General features: G+C 40.9%; 1 protein-coding gene across 2 annotated transcripts in view; it reads left to right on the forward strand.

Annotated features, from left to right (window-relative positions):
• The window catches only part of LOC149567685 (CLP protease regulatory subunit CLPX1, mitochondrial-like), a 289,493-nt gene that overhangs the window by 258,749 nt on the left and 10,666 nt on the right, over window positions 1-20,078 (forward strand). For both annotated transcript variants that reach the window (XM_089820948.1, XM_089820947.1), the window contains exons 9-14: window positions 2,070-2,140; window positions 2,240-2,339; window positions 2,486-2,590; window positions 2,841-2,903; window positions 3,058-3,180; window positions 3,386-3,544. In XM_089820948.1, coding sequence (XP_089677074.1) covers window positions 2,070-2,140; window positions 2,240-2,339; window positions 2,486-2,590; window positions 2,841-2,903; window positions 3,058-3,180; window positions 3,386-3,544 — 621 coding nt within the window. The remainder of the gene's footprint in view (window positions 1-2,069; window positions 2,141-2,239; window positions 2,340-2,485; window positions 2,591-2,840; window positions 2,904-3,057; window positions 3,181-3,385; window positions 3,545-20,078) is intronic.

Below are 20,078 nucleotides of genomic sequence, written 5' to 3' on the forward strand. Positions count from 1 at the left end.
GAGGTTGGCTAGGTTCATTGCCTTAGCTAAAAGAATGAAAGAAAAAGGGAGATTTGTATTAGAAGATCATTTGATGTAAGCCCAAGTGGCAATTTCCCTCTGTTCTAGGATAGGAAAAGTGTCTATTTTTGAATTGCCACCATTTTGGTGCATTCTCATTGGTTGCTACTTTTCACTTTTTTCATTGGTCCATTGACAAGGTGACATCTTCTCATTGGCTGATGGGGTAGCAACCCTAATTAGGGTTTCTAGTATTAAGTTTGGATCATCGGTTTTGCCTCTTTGTCTCTACCATCGGTTGTAATTTTTGCCTCTATATAAGGCCATTTTGCTTTCATTTGTGAGAGAGTTATGTTGAAGAATTGTTGCCAAGATACTATCAAAATTGTTCTCTATTCATTGTTGTGGCTTGCATGGTAGATATACATGATCATTTTGGTGTATTGCATGGTTCTCATCTCTCAAATTAAAGTAGGATTTCATTTCATGTTGTTAGAGTAGAAGAAAATGGCTAATTGTATGGTGATGTTAGTGAATGTTTGATAGGGATCTACAACTAGGCCACTAGCATCTTAACCACTGGTTAGGGAGCCTTGTGTGGTAAACTAGTTCTCTTTTCGTTTGAATCATTGTATCTATGAAGGTGGAGCCGCTGGTTAACTTTCATTAGATTCGATCCGCATCCATTTGCTAATCTTTCCATTCACAGGAGTAGGAGAAGAATGGCGAGTAGTTGAGTAGTCGAATTTCACTCTAAGAAAGTTAGGAAGGTAGAAGTCATTAGAAGCATTATTGCCTCCTCGCGCAATCAACATTATCTGGCACTACATCCTCCACCATCACTTTCACCATCAACATCACCTGGCACTAATACAAAATCATCACCATCTCACAAAAAAACCCAAGTCATCCTTGAATTAATAGCGTAAGGTCGTCTATGTGATTACTAGAAAATCACATTGATATACTGAGTTAGTATCCACAAGAGTAAGGAACAGTGGAGTTATTCTCGTCAGCAGGGCTTCATGTCAGTAGTTAGTCATCTTTTTATTGCATATGGACTGGTCTTGTGATACTTAAAATGTTTATACGGTCTATGCATTTTATATTGTAAACATTGGATGATATTACCACAAGTGGTGATCTTTTCGTATTGTTGATTTCTTTACTCCACTAAACAAGTGGTCATTTTGTATTAAGCTTTCCCACTGAGTAAGTGGAAGTCCCCTCTTTGTGTTCCCACGGCACAATTTGAAGCTCTCTCTTTGTTTGGCTACTGAATAAGTGGATGTTTGTTTGTAGACCATTGGACAAGTGGTTTTTGTGTTTTATTTCAGTATTTCATAAGTACTCGACGGAATAAGTGGTATGGGCTTTTCTAGGATGTGGTGTAGTGTAGACTCAATAAAGAAATAAATTAATGTATTACTATTTTTAGCTTACATTATTTTGCATCCTTCTTGGCAGTAGGTATTGACTTATAAATTGAGTTTGGTTAATAACAGTTGTGTTATCCTTTACTCATAAGTCTTGTCATTCAAAGAGTGAGTCTTATGTCAGGGTATCAACATTGTGTATCAGGTCAACCCTGTAGTGAGCAGTCTCAAGTCTTGATTGAACAAGACCTATATATGAAACTTTGGTCAATTTATATTCTTTACGTTTGTCCAATTCCTTTGGTTGCTTTTGTGCTGATGTTCATGGTGTTGTAGATTGACCTGAATCAATTTATTAGAAACATTTTCAGAAAAATGGGTACACAACTTTCTCTAAGCTGCATTGACATTCAGAGCACCCTGAGTAAGACCCCTCTTTTTTCTGTAATTACACGGAATGGACTTATATTGACCTCTTCGATTAGGATGACAGTTACAATTAATTTATTATCTTATTGATCATATTTTGCATCTGAGATGAGTACCCTTGAGCTCACCTCACTCTTCCAACATTAACTTGTTGAGTTGATAACTTGATTTGTGACGAGTTAGTCCAAATTGTTTATATTATTTGTATTAGCAAAATTAAAGGCAGCAGGGCCACAATCTCACATTCGTGAAGTTCATTTGCAGATAGATACAAAGGATATTCTCTTTATATGTGGTGGGGCATTTGTAGACCTAGAGAAAACAATATCTGAAAGGTAACTACGTTTGAGTTTATTATTACTTTAGTAGTTGACATACAATACAAACATTTCATATCATAAGTTTTCTTTGTTAATTAAAGGCTGCTGTAACAGACGACAAGATTCTTCAATAGGCTTTGGAGCACCTGTACGTGCGAACATGAGGGCCAGTGGTCTTACAGATGCTGCTGTTACATCATCCTTGCTAGAATCAGTAATATGAGATATCTCATATCAGATAGTTTTTTAATGTGTGGGCATAACATGATTTTTTTGTATTCTATTTTTACCGAGCTAACCACTTATTAACATTTTTTTGAACGTTAATTATAAATAAATGTCTTGCTTATCTTGGTACAGGTTGAAAGCAGTGATCTAATTGCATATGGTTTGATACCAGAGTTTATTGGACGATTTCCTGTTCTTGTTAGTCTTTCTACTCTGAATGAAGATCAACTCGTTCAGGTGGAGATGTTTGGGCCAAGCGCTGAATTTTTCATTGCCACTAAGTTTTGAACTTTTTGTCCACCATAGAAGTTTACTGGCATGCTGCAATATTTTACCAAAGTTATAGGATCCCTTAATATTTTTTCAGATTAATTACTTAAGACTTTATTTTTAATTTTTAACCTGCATAATAACCATATAAAGGGAGGGATGAAGAGAGATTGGTTTTTGTAATCTAGCATTGAGGCTTTTTCTATTTATTTGGCAGGTTCTCACGGAGCCTAGAAATGCACTTGGTAGGCAATACAAAAAAATGTTTTCCATGAACAGTGTAAGTGATCATGCTTAATAGCAGCTATGTGTAGATTACATGAAAGAAAGTCACATGAACTTGAAACTGCCCTCTTTTACTTCATTAACCTCAGTCACTTATATTGATATTTTTGGGCTGTTTGCATAGTTTGATCTTATCATTGTAATTTTAGGTGAAGTTACATTTTACTGAGGATGCATTACGGGGGATTGCAAAAAAGGCGATGGCCAAGAACACAGGAGCGCGTGGTTTACGCTCAATCCTTGAGAATATCTTGATGGATGCCATGTTTGAGGTGCATAGTTGACATGCTTCTTTTATTTAGTTTTTATGTTTTGAGATGGGCATTATCTGTGAGATTTTTCATGTATATTGTCTTTAGATTTATCTGCTGTCGTCACTGAAGTAACTGTTCTCTTAAAAGTGGATTCTTTTCATATTAATTTTACATGTAATTACATGACAAGTAATATTTAAACTCAAATAATATGCTATTTCAGATTCCAGATGCAAAGACAGGACCAGAAAAAGTAGACGCTGTTGTTGTTGACAGTGAGGCTGTAGGTACTCTAGAATCACTGGGAACTGGGGCTAAAATCCTTCGTGGTGAAGGCGCATTGGAGCATTATCTTGCTGAGCATAAAGAAAAGAGGTCATTGGTATGTTTTTCTGGATTGAATGGGAAAACTAGTTGTCATCAATATTAGTTGTGTTTATCCAAACAAAGAAATTGTAGGTTTTGCTTTGTTATACGCTCTTATTTCTTTTAATTTATTAAGTTAAAACAATTATAGGTTGTTGGATGATAAGGATTATTACTATTGTTTATTATTATTCTATGGATTGGCGATTCTTCCAAAAATAACAAATATATCTTTTGGAAAACAATTTAACGTCAAAGTGGTGACAAATATCTTCACATTGTGGAAAGCAATTGCAGAAAAAAAGTGCTGCCAAACTTTTCCATGCGACAGCCATTCCATATTCTAGTTAGCATAATGACGTTGTTTTGTTTTGATAATATGTTTATAACTCTATATCCAATCATTGGCAATTACTTGTCTTGCAGGTAGTTGTTAGGGGCTTGCTGTCAATTCTTAATGTTTTATTTTTTGTTTGGCAACTATCAGATACTTCAAATAGGCTTCTTGTAGTTAGGGAAGCTAGAATGATTGTAATAAACCACCCTTGGTTCAAGTACCATATTTTTTGCAATTTTTCCCACAGTTGAACATGTAGACATTTTGTCAAACAGTTTACATGAGGCTATTCTGAATGTTTTTCCTACAGAAATATTAAGAATAAAAATCATAGTATTGAAGTTCCATTCTCCAAACGTTGACATTGTTTCACTAAATTTATTACAATATATTTGAAAATTGCAGATACAAACAATTGCTCTCTGTAATAACCCCAATAGGTTATAACTTCAATTCTGGATGTTTAACATTTTGTCAAACACTTTGCATGCAAGCTCTGATATCACTGTATGAACCCCAGCTGGTTCTAACTCTGACAAACATCAAATTGCTTTACTTTTCACATGTTTGACATTTTGTCAAACACTTGCTTGCAAGCTCTATCTCACTGTCTTTTATTTCCAGATCATTTTTTTTGCTTGCTTGGAGTGGTTTCAAATGACGTTTAAATGCTTGCATATGAGTTCTGAGATATCTAGGCCAATAAATAAAATGCAGATGCAATCCTTTTTGACCTTTTGAATGCATACATATGATTTCTACATGTAAAATGTACACCTACAACCAATGGACACTTTCACAAATACTTGGTATGCATATTATTGATTTATTATAAACTGAAAATGAAAAGCTACAACAAAGGTATTTCATCAAACAATTATTATGTAACCAAATAATTCCTTTTTAGCAAATGCGAAGCCAATTACAATGTGCCAAACAAAATGATGCTGGTAACAATGAGAAACCTTAAAATCTGAATTCTTTGTAACTGATGGAATCCTCCAGTAGCAATCGCAGCATGCTGGAAATGAAGTTTCGTAGATGTCAAGCTGAAAGTAATGAAAAATAGCACCCTCAAATCAAAACGTGCCTTCCCTTCTGTAAACACCAACCCTCAAATTATTGTCGCTGCCTGTAATTAAGGAGTGTTGTCCCACTATTGAATTCGTGGCAGGCTTAGTCTCGCAACACAGCCTCTTTGTACTATTGCAAACTGCAATATAATTAATTTTCTGTCCTTGTAAAGATGTCTGAAATAAAACAAGATTGCTAATTGTTGATCTCTACAAACAATGATATCAATCCTAGCCTGTGAGTGAAGCCAATTCTTGGCACAATCAGTCAGGTATTTCACCAAATTCATTGTCCTATTGAACTTCGAAGAATTTATATTTCTTCAAACTTAAGATTTGAACCTTTGTCTCCAGCTTTCAACCAAATCAACAAAGTATGCATTGGGAATGAATTAAGCTTTGCATTGAATGCATTTTTAATCTCCAAGATAAAAATTGAGTGGAAGCTTCAAGTCTACTCTCTGCATAACTTAAAAAAACACACGTGTTTTTATTGAAAAGTTCAAATTATAATAATTTATTATACATGTCTCCATTTGGTGCACAACAAAAAAATATAAATTGTGTTAATAAACACTTGTTCCTCCCTTGGAATTGACACTATATATTATTCCTCATATGCACTTAATAATTTGACTTTGTAATCATTAAATAATCCCTTTTTAATAAGAGTGAAATATTATTTAAAGTTGCGCCCTTTTAATTAATTATTAATAGAGTATTGCTTTATTTTTAATTAAAATATCATAACTCCAAATATGCTCATTATTTTGATGAACCAGGGAGTCAATGATTGCATCATGAGTTTGTATGACTAGCATACTAAAAATAGAAAGGACCCTTCTTGATTAACCTCAGTCTTACTACAAATAATAAGTATATGAAATTGAACCCAAAGGAAGTCCAATCTGAGCCAAACAAAATACACAACTAGAACATTCTGAGTTCTGAAGAAGATGAGAATGTTCATTAACCATGCCTTTGCCACAAATGACCCTTTGTCTATGATAATTAGCCTATAAGGATCACAATAATAGACTGATCCCTCAAATTCCAATGCCTATGAAAATGGAGACATTACAATCCGCCCTCGTTGAAATTGCATATACACAAGTAATCATGACTATAAGAAAATTCCACTATGTCAGCCAACTTGATTGTCGTCAGTGTTTTTGTATTTTGTCGTTGACGTCGTCGGTAAAGATTTTGTAGCTGATGGGTAAATAGTTTGTAGCGGAGATAATGTTGTGGCTGATGGACTCCTTTGGGAAGGTTCGGCGGATAGTATTTATATCCCGTTTGGGATCATTCATCTTATGAAGTATAATGTAATGTCTGGCATATGCTAATATACTAAAAGGAGTTCTGCTGTTCGTGTTCATTATCTGTGCGCATTTCATAATTAATCTATGTGATAAACATTTGGCACCGTTGCCCTATGAACCTGGAAGGTGGGAGGAATGAAGATTAATGCCAAATCAGCTTAACAAGGATCGAAATAAGGCCAAGGGAAAAGATGGAATCCGTACTGCGCAAGAGAATTTAATTTTGGCACAGCAAGCCGAACGTTGACGAAGATTTCAGAAGATTGTCGACGGAAACTGGAGCATGGAAGAATTGTTGGAGGAAACTCAGCAGCAGGTGGAATTGGTGGAAAAAGCACGGGAGGAGTTTTTGAATTTGTGTTCGTCGAGAGAAGAGAATCTAGACGGGAGAGCATCAACTCGCACGCCTCGGAGTGCTAACGAAGCAAGAGCGTGGAGTGAACTCTACATCCGGGATATACTTCCGTAGGGGACAACTTCAGAACACCTTTCTTCACCAAGGTTCGTAGCTGTTGAGTCCACCGATGTGGGAGAACAGTTCGCCGGTGTGGGAGTGCAGTCTGCCGGTGTTGGAGACCAGTCCACTGGTGTGGGAGTGCAGTCCACCGGTGTGGGAGACCAGTTCGTCGGTGTGGGAGTGCAGTCTACCAGTGTGGGAGACCAGTCTGCCGGTGTGGGAGTGCAGAGCATCAGTGTTGCAGGACCGAGCAACGCTTATTTACAGAAACCAATCGTGATGGCAAGACCAAAAGAGAAACTGCCGAAGTTCGATGGCGATGGTACGGTTGATTCCATTCAACACTAGAAAACATGCAAAACAATTTGGAGGGCAAATGGCATAACTGATGAAGACGACTAGATGAGACAATTTCTGGCAACCCTACGGGGTGTGGCAATTGACTAGTTTACTAGTATAGATCCACAGAAGCTAGATAGTTGGAATAATATTAAAAAGGAGTTTTTGGCCGAATTTCAGCTGTTGCGTGATGATAATGAAATTGTTGGCGAGATCTTCAATACTAAGCAGGGGAGGAATGAAACTGTCCGCATCTACGCTAGGAGATTAAAAGACTTGATAAACAAAATAGAAAATAAGCCGGCGGACGGACTTCAAAAACGATGGTTTGTGGAAGGTCTACGCCCAAAGTTGCGGAAGAAAATGAAAATCATGTCGCCGTCGTCATACACAAAAGCTTATAACAGAGCATTGAACTTGGAAAGTGAGCAGAAGACGAAGAAGAAGAAGACTAGCTCCTTTGATTCTGATGACAACGAGCCTTACAGAGAAGATAGCAGCGACGATGAAGGCAATAGCAAGAAGGTTCGCGCCCTACAGAAGGACATGATCTGCATGATGAAGGAGTTTAAAAACATGTAGGAGCCAAAAAATAGTGAGCTGTGGTGCACGAAGTGCAAGACCGACGGTCATACTAAAGGATCTTATCTAAAGAATTAATTTTGCGACATTTGTCAGATCATGGGCCACTCGACAAAGGAATGCCTCTTTAACATGAAAACCAGAGGATCACCCCAGGTGCTTCTTACATAGGAGACTTCCCCGTCGAGTAGTAGCGGGAACATCAATAATGCAGGTGCCATATCCAGAGGATACAGGAATAATAGGCATGGACAGAACAACAATTACAATAACAATACGAGCAGAAGCCGAATCCAGTATGATGTAAATGGACGACCGATTGTTCAGTGCCGTGCATGTAACTTGTGGGGGCATTTTGCGCGAGAGTGTCCAACGGAGTGTCCAATGGCGAATACACCTCAACTATTGTGCCGATGGTGCGTACACGATGATCACGACGACTCCAAGTGTCCAAAATTTGCAATTAACTTGATCACTGTCGGGACGGATGAGGAAGAAGTTCTGGCAATTATGCAGAAACAAGCAAAAGAATACTTGGACCCCGTTGAAGAAAAGAGGAAATTTGTGGAAGCACGAGCGGAGGTTGAAAAAGTAATCCCAAGCGGCAACACCTTAGGACACCACCGACACTTCAGCGAGGAATTCCGCGGAACAAAACATAGTACAACAAATTTTGCAGATGGAGGTACCAGTAAAGATAAATGATTTGCTTCTCACCATGCCTCAACTTTGATCTGCTCTTTCAAATATTAAGCCAGTTCCCAAGTCATCGGGAGAACTAAGTCAAGGGAAGGAAAAGTCATCGGGAGAACCAAGTCAAGGGAAGGAAAAGGAGATTGCTGTAGGCGAAGAAGATTAGATGTTGCTAGTGGTGACATCCGGATGGCACCCTGCAATCGTCAAGATGGCGATCCTCGGACATGTTCTCACGAACACAATAGTTGACGGAGGGTCCGGCGTAAATGTATTGCCGGAAGAAACCTAGAGGAAGCTTGGACAGTCGACATTGTGGCCTCCGAAATTTCAGCTGCTGATAGCCGATCAACATGACATTAAACTGCTGGGTATTCTCATGGCATAGCTGGTAACAATTGGCACTTAGCCGTTCCTGCTGGATTTTGTGGTGATTCCATTGAAGAGAAAAGGATACGATGCCATCTTAGGCCGTGGGTGGCTTATCGAAGCGAGAGCTCGACACGATTGGAAGAAGAACACGTTATCATTGGAAAGTAAAAACCGCTGATTTGTCATTGATCTGCATACCCAAATGGTAGGAGAAGAGGCCCTATCATCAGATTTTGAGGAAGAGGAGGATGAAGGCAGACAACGGATGGAACCAGATCAGGAGGGAGTCCTGGGATTGGACGGGGGATCAACGGATGATGACTTGGATTAGGTCAACGGTCTCTTACCACTGGCAAATGGAGGACTATGAATTATTTCACAACTGCAATGTTTTGTCGATTGAGGAAGGTCCGAGAGCGAACGAATATCTGAAGGAGTTTACTGAAGTAAAGGAGGGGGAGGCACTGTTGGATGTTACACCTGCCCATGCATTCAGTGAAGGGGAGACAATCAAGTATAATGAAGCTATGCTGCAAACAATGAATTTGGGGGACAAGGCAGAGCCGAAGAACATACTAGTCGGAGATAATTGGGATATAGTACTCAAAGCCGCGGCATTCAATATATTTCTGGAATACAAGGATGTGTTTGCATGGACATACAAGGACCTCAAGGGAGTACCGTCGGAATTGTGTGTGCACCGCATCCCGCTGATGGAAGGAGCCGTACCTGTACGGAAGCAACCCTACAAGATGAACAAAAACTATGCGGCACGGGTTACGAAGGAAATCAATCGAATGTTGGAAGCTGGCATTATATTCAAGGTGTAGACCAGCGAATGGGTATCACCGATAGTCATTTCACTGAAGAAGGATACTACTCAGATCCGGATATGCATTGATTTTAGATGCCTGAATGCAGTCACAATCAAGGATCCTTTCCCGATTCCATTCACAGACAACATTCTGGAGGAGGTTGCCAGACATGAAATTTACTCCTTTATGGGCGGGTTCTCCGGATACAATCAGATCTCTATAGCGGAGGAGGACAAATTGAAGACAATTTTTGTCGTCAAAGATGGAGTCTGTGTACAATTGAATGCCATTTGGGTTGTGCAACGCGCTGGCCACCTTCCAACGGATTATACTGCATTTCTTTGACAATATTTCTGTGGGAAACTTCAAAGCATTCTTGGACGACTGGTCAGTGTTCAGCGCGTAGGACAGACACCTGGCAGCACTTGGTGAATGCATGGAGAGATGTCGCAGGGCGCGGCTAGCGTTGAATCCCAAGAAGTGCAGATTCATGGTTCCACAAGGAAGACTGCTCGGACACATTGTCTGTAAGAAAGGATTGAAGATTGACTCGGACAAAGTGAGTCGTTCTCGAAATGCAGCCATCCACTAATGTGACGGAGGTAAAGTCTTTTCTCGGGCATATAGGTTATTATAGGCAATTTATTAAATTTTTTGCCAAGGTGTCATACCCACTAGACAGGTTAACCTGCAAGGAAGAATCATTTAGATGGGACAAAGACCAGGACGAGGCATTTGAAGGGCTGAAGGTACGATTGGCTATGACACCCATCTTGGCGTATCCGGACTGGAATAAAGAGTTTCATGTTCATGTGGATGCCTCCAACTATGCGAATGGTGCGACCCTAGCACAGACAAGTAACCACGGACTGGATCACCCGATATACTTTGCCAGCCGGTTGTTATCAAAGGCCGAGCAGAACTACAGCACGACTGAAAGAGAAGCGTTGGGAATGGTCTATGTTGTGTAAAAATTCTGTCATTATTTGCTCGCTACGCCGTTTGTGTTCTATGTTGATCACCAGGCCCTATTGTACATGATTAATAAACTTGTCATCCAAGGGAGGATCAGTAGATGGCTACTCCTGTTGCAGGAATTTACTTTCAAGATCATTGTCCGGCCGGGGAAGAAACATGTCAGCATGGACCACTTGTCGCGGATCAAAACAGGGGAACCAACAGAGGGTGTGAATGACGACTTTCCTGACGCGTAGCTATTTCAGATTGTGGTACTGCCGGAATGCTACAAGAGTATCGGCGAGTACTTGTCAACAGGACAATTTTCCACTGGGATGCCACCAACTGAAAGGTGCAAGTTGATAATCAGGAGCCGTACCTTCCAATTGATCAACGGATTGCTGTACAAAATGGGGCCGGATCATATTCTTTGGCGGTGTGTGTTAGAAGAGGAGATACCGCGGGTGTTAAAAGAAGCACATGAGGGTCCCGCAAGTGGACACATGGGACTGGACACCACTGCGTGGAAGATATTGCTCATAGGTCTTTGGTGGCTGACAGTGTACAATGACGCGTGGGAATGGGGAGTCGGATATGACACTTGCTAATGAGCTAGGAAGCCGCTGAAGAGAGATTTCATGCCACTTAACCCGTCCCATGCGCAGGAACTTTTTGAGCAATGGGGATTAGATTTCATTCGACCCCTGCGGGTGAGCAAGACTCGACGGTGCTGATACATCATTGTCGCAACAGAGTACTTGACCAAGTGGGTGGAGGCACGGGCATTACCAGATAACTCAGCCATAAGCACTGCGAAGTTTATCTATGAACAGATCATTTCCAGGTATGGAATTTTGTTGCAATTAACAAGTGATAGGGGAGGACATTTTGTTAATCATGTCATCCAACTGCTCACCACCCAGTTCAAGATTTATCATTCACTGTCGAGTCCGTACTATCCAAGAGCAAACGGACAAGCCGAGGCTACCAATAAAATCTTGGTATCAATCATCTACAAATCCTGCGCGGTTGAAGGTGCAGACTGGGAGGAAAACTTACCCGTCGTCCTGCGGGCGTACAAGTTGACGACAGGGCACACACCATTCCAGTTAATGTTTGGACAGGAAGTGGTAGTACCAGCAAAATTCATGATTCCGAGCTTGCGAATAGCACTGGAAAACAAGCTGGATGATGTGGAAAGCTTAGGGGAGCGCCTAAATAATTTGAATAAGCTGGAGGAGAAGCGATTGCTGGTGCAGTGGGCGACAGAAGTCACACAGAACAGACGCAAGGTCTAGCATGATAAGCATCTGAAACGTAGCAGATTCCAACTGGGACAGTTAGAATTGAAATATGACGGTTGCAATGAAATAAAACCAGGGAAGTTCAAGGTGCGATGGGTCGGACCATACCAGATCCGAGAAGTTGGCGACAATGGAGCAATCAAACTATCGACCTTGGACGGGCAGGAGGTGCCTCAGGCAGTTAACGGATCCAAATTGAAAATATATCGCGCTAGAAAGGTGTCGTCGCCTAATGCTCGCATGAGTCCTCCGTTGTCGTCGTTATTAAATGATTGCGATGCGCCGACGCCAAATTGAGGTGCCTCTGTATTTTTGAAAAAAAATAAAAGTAAATTTTAAAAAAAAAAAGTCCGCAGGAGGATCTCCGCGGGCACCTGTCCGCGAGAGGTGCTCCACGGGCACCTGTCCGCGGCAGCTTATTCGCGGGGTTATCAAAGTTGCGGAGTTCTATATTAAAACTCCAGAATTCCTTTTTCTGTAAGCGGTATATCCACATCTCTTGTGAAAAGATTCAAGTAATTCCACATATTCTCCCCGTGGCGCAGGAGAACAAGACCTCTTTACTGATTGCTTTAACTTGGAGGGAGGACTCAAGAACCATCTTGGCTAATTAGATCTTCCGAGGGTGAATAACAGTCTTCTATGGGCGGATAAGGGTTTCCTCGCATCAAACACTGCTGGACATCACAATTCCTGTCTGCTATCGGTGGTCCTGCACCAAAGAAAACAATCCTCCAGTTTCAGGAAAGACCATCAGATTCTAATATCTAAGGCGAGAATGGTTAAAACCAAATGCGTTGAAGTTGGTATTTGATTCTGGCAAACCTTCACCTAATACCCTGCTGTTACAATCCATGTTTGCAAAGGGTTGGAGGCATCTTTGCTTCGCATGTTGAAGAGTTCAAGCTAATGGTGTTGTGGCCGCAGATATATTTGGCCTCGGAGTAAACTCCCGCGGAAGCTTTGCCTTATTTTCTGCACTCTTCTTTCATTTAACCCTAGTTCTTCTCCGCGCTCGACTTCTGCTTTGCCTTATGTTGTGCCTGCGGACATATTTGGCCTCAACGAAGAGAGAACACAAAGGGAAGATTGTTGGTTGTTCATGTTATCTCATTCTCGTTGCAGAGCAATTCAAAATTCCTTCCGCGGGAAAGGTGTGCTTGACGGAGAAAACTTATATAAGGAGGAATAAGCCATTGTTGCATGGAATCGGCGGGAAAACGGAAGCCGTGGAAGAGTCAGCTGACGGCAAATATGGAAAAGAATTCAAGGCTTTTGGCATCGAGGATTCGAGTTGCAGGCCCCTTTGGTTCTAGTAGCAAGAAGCAGAAGGTCAGGGAGGAACTCACGCATCTCACAGTCCAGTTTGAGCTTCTTAATGGCAGTGAATGCCGGCGGTGGTGGCAAGAGACCCTGGAGGTAGACTAGATTAAGCAGATTCTGATACGGGCATAGGTACACTGAGCCATCTAGCTTCCTATCTTCTCCATCCGATTGTTTGAATCAGTTTTACGCACCATGATAAAGACATATAGTCGACAGAGCAGGACAAGTACATTCATGTACAAAAAGCATCAGATGACGATGTCTTCTAAACCTAGGGATTTCACTAGGGTTTTTGGCATTCCTGGCCTCGATGGTAAGAAAGTGGAAATCAAGAATCACAAACTCTTACGGGACCGGAAGGAGCATTGGATAGATCTAGTGTGCCAGGATCTTATACCCATGGAGAGGGACGCAATGGTTCAGGGGTCAAAGTGCAGAGGGCTTCGCAGGGACTTTATTCGAGAGGGTCATTGGCGGTGCATCATGGACGTCATTAAGAGCAGGTTGACAGGTGCCACTTGGGCTTCAGATATAGCGTTGCTGCAGGTTGTGTTTATGAATGGCATCATGCAGGGGATGGTATATGATTGGGCTTCAGTCCTCGCCGACAGGATGGAAGAATTCATGACCCTCCAGCACCGAACATTTTTTATGCCGCACCATGCCATTGGGCTATTCCTAGAGGCTGTAGCTAGCTAGATACCATTGGATGATTTTGAGGCTCCTCCGAGGGGCAAGTTGGCAGACGGGGAGCCTCCCATATTCTATTGGTGCCACTTGGATACAGGGGGAACAACAGCGGGTCAGAAGAGAGTATTCCAAGGACTGGATGCTTTCGGAGATACAGATAGCGGACGGGAGGACACGTCAGAGAATGACGGGGCTGAGTCCGTGGAAGAGGAGGAGAGCACTTCGGCGGAAGTTGGCGTTGAGGCAGCGGGTAGTGGGTCCACATTCTTTACCCCCCCTTAGCTGTCAACATCGGCGCACTTGACTACCTGCATGTCAGTCATTCCCTCGTTTGGCCAGTGCCATGCCCCGGTCGTGATGACCCCTTCGACGATGGCAGAGGTTGTCCCACGGGCAGTGACGGAGATGGTCCCATGGACAACGATAGAAGTTCTCCCACAGACAGTGACAGATGTTGTCCCGCGGATAATCACCGATATATTGCAGACGGCTGTAGCGAAGGTGATTCTATCGGAGCAAGTTTCACAAGCAGATGTCGCTACAGTCGCAGTCTCACAGAGAGCACAATTGCCAGCGCCGGAGCCTGAGCCTCAGGTTCATTTGGATGTGATTGATTGCGATGCAATTGTCATTGTTTCGTCATTGTTATTAGAGGCCGAGCCAGCCGAGTCAGCCTAGCCAGTACAGCAGGAGGAGAGCATGGAGCCCGCGCAGTCAGAGCAACCGGAGGTGATGGATAGAGCTAGTATGTTTTTGAGGCAGCAGTTCCGACTCACTCCTACCAACCGTGGTCCGTCCATTCAGTCTCCCAGGCATTCAGGAGCATCACTTGCAGTACCAGAGCCTCACCCTTAGGAGGAGGTAGTGCCACAGGTCGTGGTTGCGCCGACAGTGGAGTAGGCGGCACCGGATGTGGACATCATTCCCGCGGAGGAGGATGAGATTAGTGATGCCGAATGGTCACCGGAGGGCTTTGCCAAAGAAGATTACGGGTTGGACGAGGATAGGTGCAGAGATTACCTCAGGACTATGAAGTTTGCGTTGAAGAAGGGACACGATGTGGCAATTCAAGCTATGACTCGGCAGAGGGAGTGGCATTTGATTCGAGCATATATTCGTGGGATTTGTCCGCAATGCTTTCAGTCATGTTTTGTGGACAAAGGTTGGCCGGTAGTTGAGACAGTTGAAATGTTGGCAGATTGGGCTACTGAGCCGGAGTTGGGACCCAGTGACACCCCACTGATGAAGCTAGCACATGAGATTGTGGGGTTGTACAAGGAGGTTTACTATGCTCGGCGGCGCACGGAGGCGGATAGGGCAGCGGATAGTGTTGCAGCTCAGAGATCTTTAGTAGTTGAGAGAGAGGCAAGAGAGAAATTAGGTGCAGACTTGGCTGACCAGCAGACAGCATGGGTAGCGGAGCGGGCAACACTATTGAGGGATATGGTAGCAGTTGTGCAGGGTAAGGGCACGGCTATCCGAGATGTCGAAGCAGCTGTATGGGATAAAGATGCCGCTGAGCACAAGTTGCAGTTAGCCAAGACACAGGCTATGGATGCCGCCCTTCTACTGAAGGAGGCCGTGGAGGTGAATTCTAAGATTCAGATAGATCTGCGCATCAGGACAGAGCAGGTGTATGAGTTGCGTCGCCAGCAGCACTCTTCTGGGACACCTCCTCCTTCTCTCTTGTATTTCTTTTGTTGTCTGTGGGTTGTCTCCTAATTTTGTTAGTCGTCAGGAGATGACTTTTCTTTTTGGGGGGATGATGTCAGCCGGCTTGATTATCGTTGGTGTTTTTGTATTCTGTCGCCGACGTCATCGGTAAAGATTTTGTAGCCGACAGGTAAATAGTTTGTAGCGGACATAATGTTGTGGCTGACAGACTCCTTCAGGAAGGTTCGACGAATAGTATTTATATCCCGTCTGGGATCATTGTAAAGGATCATTCATCTTATGAAGCATAATGTAATGTCTGGCATATGCGAATATACTAAAACGAGTTCTGCTGTTTGTGTTCATTATTTGTGTACGTTTCTTAATTAATCTATGCAATAAACACACTACAATGAAGGTCCAAATGAAAATTGTGAAATGCCCCACATGAAAACAACATTGCTAAAGCACCAGAATGACCACAATTGCATAGAAATGAACAACACCGCATCTTTCCAATCTCTAGGCATCGGAACTATGAATTTGAAACCAATAGTGTACATGGGAACCATAAATGAAACTTCAAATAATCCACACCATGTACACACTGTAATACTCCCCAATGAAGTCAGATTGGAATCTCGATGGACGTGAAGGACCCTACAACACATTGAAGAGTGTCCTATCGGAATATACCTGAATCCCATATCCTAAATCAAAGCCTACCAAGAAGAATAAATCTAGACTTCAACCTTGCTAAACTGATCACAACACCATCATGTTGCTGATGATGAAGCAAATTGATGGCTAATATTTGATGAACAACATCATAATGCTTAATGGTTGTGGAAATTTGGCTGTCACTCACCTTCTGTTGCCCAACGAAATGATGTCTTTGGAAATCATAACTCCTATGGAAACTATCTAACCCGCAATCTACATTGTGGTAGGAAGTTGTATCCACAATGCTCAACTCATGATCAATAACATCATGTGTGTGCGATAGCAACCATTGAGATACTACTGTAGTACCCCAACAAATCGATCATCTGATAAGTAAAAGCTATTGCTACAATTGGATCTTCACAGGCTCACACTTTACATGTAATTGTGAGTTCTTGACAGTTGCAATTTTGGGACCTATTAACCATGAATGAGTTCACTTGAGTCCTTTTTTGAAGTTTGATATGAAAACTCAAAATCACTGAAGCATAAATCTTCCTTATAAATAACATCAACAATACCCAAATCACGAGTACAACAATCATCCACCTATAAAACCTCTGCTATCTCATGCATAGTTCCAAGACTCTATGAGTCAAAGGACTTGTCGAGTTCAAGCTAGAGTCCATCAAAATGAGGCAGATTGCCTTTGGCCTCAGACTTGGTAGAGTCTTGGTAGAGTCTAGGGACTCTCTTGACTCGCAGCATCCCGAGCTCTGGACTCTCATACTCGCAGCATCCCGAGCTCTGGACTCTCATCGGCAACAAGACTCATAAAGTGCAAAAAATAATAAAATAAAAGGGTTATGTGAATTGTTTGTGCTTTGTATAACATCTATTTGTTCTAAAAAGGTCATTCCATCCTTTGCCAATGATTGTGATAGATAGAAAAGAATTAGAGAAGAGTATTGAGACTTTGAAAGAGAAATTAGCAAATCAGTTAGCTCTCCCATATCGATTGTTGATTGTTTGTGCAATGTTGTAGCATGCACTTAAGCATTGAGAGAAGCTAAAGGAAGCATTTGGAGGCTTCTACAAACTTACTTGCATTTCCATTGTTTGTGTGAAAACTAAATGATCTTGTCTTTGTTCACTACAACCTTCGCCTTTGCCGTAGATAGATCAAGGGCACCAATACATCACTGATTGTATTAGAGACTGTTGATCCACATGTAGAGTGTAACACAGGGATCGCTGATCCTGTCTTCAGTGATGAAGATGTGGAGTGGGTTGATCAGGTTGATTGGGAGGCAGAGGTAGTAGCGATGGCAATCAAGGAGGCTAGAGTAGGAGGAGACCAAGTGCAGGACCTTGAGGCTAGGAGTGATGGATCTGAGTCTAATGATGAGGATTATATGGGTGAGGGTGCCCTTGAGGTTCAACCTCAAACACAAGGAGAGAGGATGGCTCTAGAGTCTTCCATGACTTATATTAGGCGTATTTGTAGGAGGACATAGGCTACTATGAGCCTTAGTCTAATACAATCTAGTTGTTATTTTGATATATGTTTTGAACTTTTGATTCCATGGATTTCATAATCCATGAATATTGTAGACATTTGACAGTGACACTATGTTTAACTTTATATAAGTTTATTCAGTTTTTTTCCTTCAGAAATTCACTTATATATATGTGACCTATGCAAAATTGTGTATGTGTGTTAAGTAGCCTCTATTTATCTCAATTATTGTGTATTTGATGTTATTCACTAAAAGATGTATAAAAAAATCTTTAAATCCTTAAAAATCTTTGAATTTCATGTGTTTTTCGATTTTTCGAGTGTGTGCCTAGTTTGAGTCCGAGCCCTATTTTGACTTCCCGAGTCAAAGCCGAGTCCTGTGTCCCGTAACACTGATCTAATGTTGTTGCAAACTCAACTCAGTGCTATCATAGAAATCAGAACTTTTATAATACTTATTTTGAGGGTAATCCTTATATTTGACACTCCCATATTGCGTGTCCACACTCTAGGTAGCACGGACAACTTTCTCTGGCACTCGCCCTAACATTAACACCATCAATATACTCAAGCAAGGTACTACTGTCATAAAAATCAGAACCTTTATTGTTACTTGAATAAGTGTTTTCCCCTTCTTTACAAGAAAAGGACCCAAAATCTTTGAATGTTGTAGAAGCTCAAACCTATTTTTCATAATCCATGACGGCATTATTATATTTCTGCAAGGCACACATGAGTTATGGCATGACACCTTGTATAGATATTATTTTGCCCATGATTCACACAATTACTTTGTCCTGAATCTAAGAGGCTTCTCCTATAGGATGGGAGGAAAATGTTTTGTTTGAATGCAATAGGCTTCCCTAGAGGGTGATAGGAAAACACTTTGATGCCACTGTAATAACCCCAATGGTTTATGACTTCAATTTTGGATGTTTTACATTTTTCAAATGCTCTGCATGCAAGCTCTGATACCACTGTGAGAATCCCTGTTGGTTCTAACTCAGGCAAAAATCAAATTACACTACTTTGTATGTAAGCTCTATCTTGTCATCTTCTATTTTCAGATTGTTTTTGCTTCCTTGGAATGGTTTCAAATGAAGTTTATATATTTTCAAACGATTTCTAAGATATCTAGGCAAAGAAAAAGTTGCAAAAGTGTTGAAAATAGTAGCTTCAGTAAGGTAATTGTGAATATCTTTACTATATATATATATCTTGTTGATAAATTGAATTACCATTCATTGTATTTGTTCCAAGAATAAATTTGAGTATATCGATCTGCATTGTTAAACAATGTTATTGTTATTTGATGAGTATCGATCTAATCGATATTAGAAAACTCCTCCCTCGTGACCGATTATAAATATATGTTGCAGCGATCAGATTTACATCTGATTTAAGGAGCATTACACATTGAAGATAACAAACAGATCATGTTTGTAATTAATCCATGTATCGGTTCGTATAATTGCTGATCTGTATTTGCTATTTGTTTGGATTAATATGAGTTATGAAATGGTACGATGGTGGATAGACATGTCTCCACCAATGTGGAGACATGTCTATCCACCATTGTACCCATCTAAAGTATATATATATATATTCAAACTTGATTGATGATATGCAATGTACTGAAATCATTAGTGCAAAGCAATCTGAAGATCAATCTTATTCATATTCAGAAATCAGTGATACAAATCTGAAACAATATATATCTTCTCCACCATATTTCAGAGAGATTATTGTTTTGTTCATGCTACAACCTGCAAGTAGATGCAGAGATTAGTAAGAACACATTCTGAAATTAAAAAGACATATATAGTTCAGATCTAGATTAAATCTAATCATCTTCAACAAAATGTAATCCTTTTCGATGTTTTGAATGCATACATATGATTTCTACATGTTAAATGTCTACCTACAGCCAATGGACATTTTCACAAACACTTGACATGCATGTTATTGATTTATTAAAAACTGAAAATGAATAGCTACAACAAAGTCATTTCATCAAGCAATCATTATGCAACCCAATAAATCCATTTTAACAAATGCCAAGCCAAGTACAATGTGCCAAACTAAATGACATTGATATACAATGAGAAACCTTGAATTTGAATTCTTTGTAACTGCTAGATTCCTCCACTAGCAATCGCAACATTCTGGAAATGATGTTTCCTAGATGCAAGCTGAAACTAATCTAAAATTGCACCCTCAAATCAAAACATGCCTTCCCTTCTGCAAATATGAGCTCTCAAATTATTATTGCCGCCTGAAATTAATGAGTCTCGTTCCACCAATGAAGCGGCAACTGCCTTAATCTCCAATCACAGCCTCTTCATAGTTTATACTACTGTGATCTGCAATATAATTAATTTTGTACCCTTCTAAAGATGTCTGAAATGAAATGAGGCTGCTCATTTTTTATTTCTTCAAACAATG

The sequence above is a fragment of the Cupressus sempervirens genome, chromosome 3 (assembly GCF_028749045.1).
Source record: "Cupressus sempervirens isolate cs-2001-9-10 chromosome 3, ASM2874904v1, whole genome shotgun sequence".
Taxonomy (NCBI): Eukaryota; Viridiplantae; Streptophyta; class Pinopsida; order Cupressales; family Cupressaceae; genus Cupressus; species Cupressus sempervirens.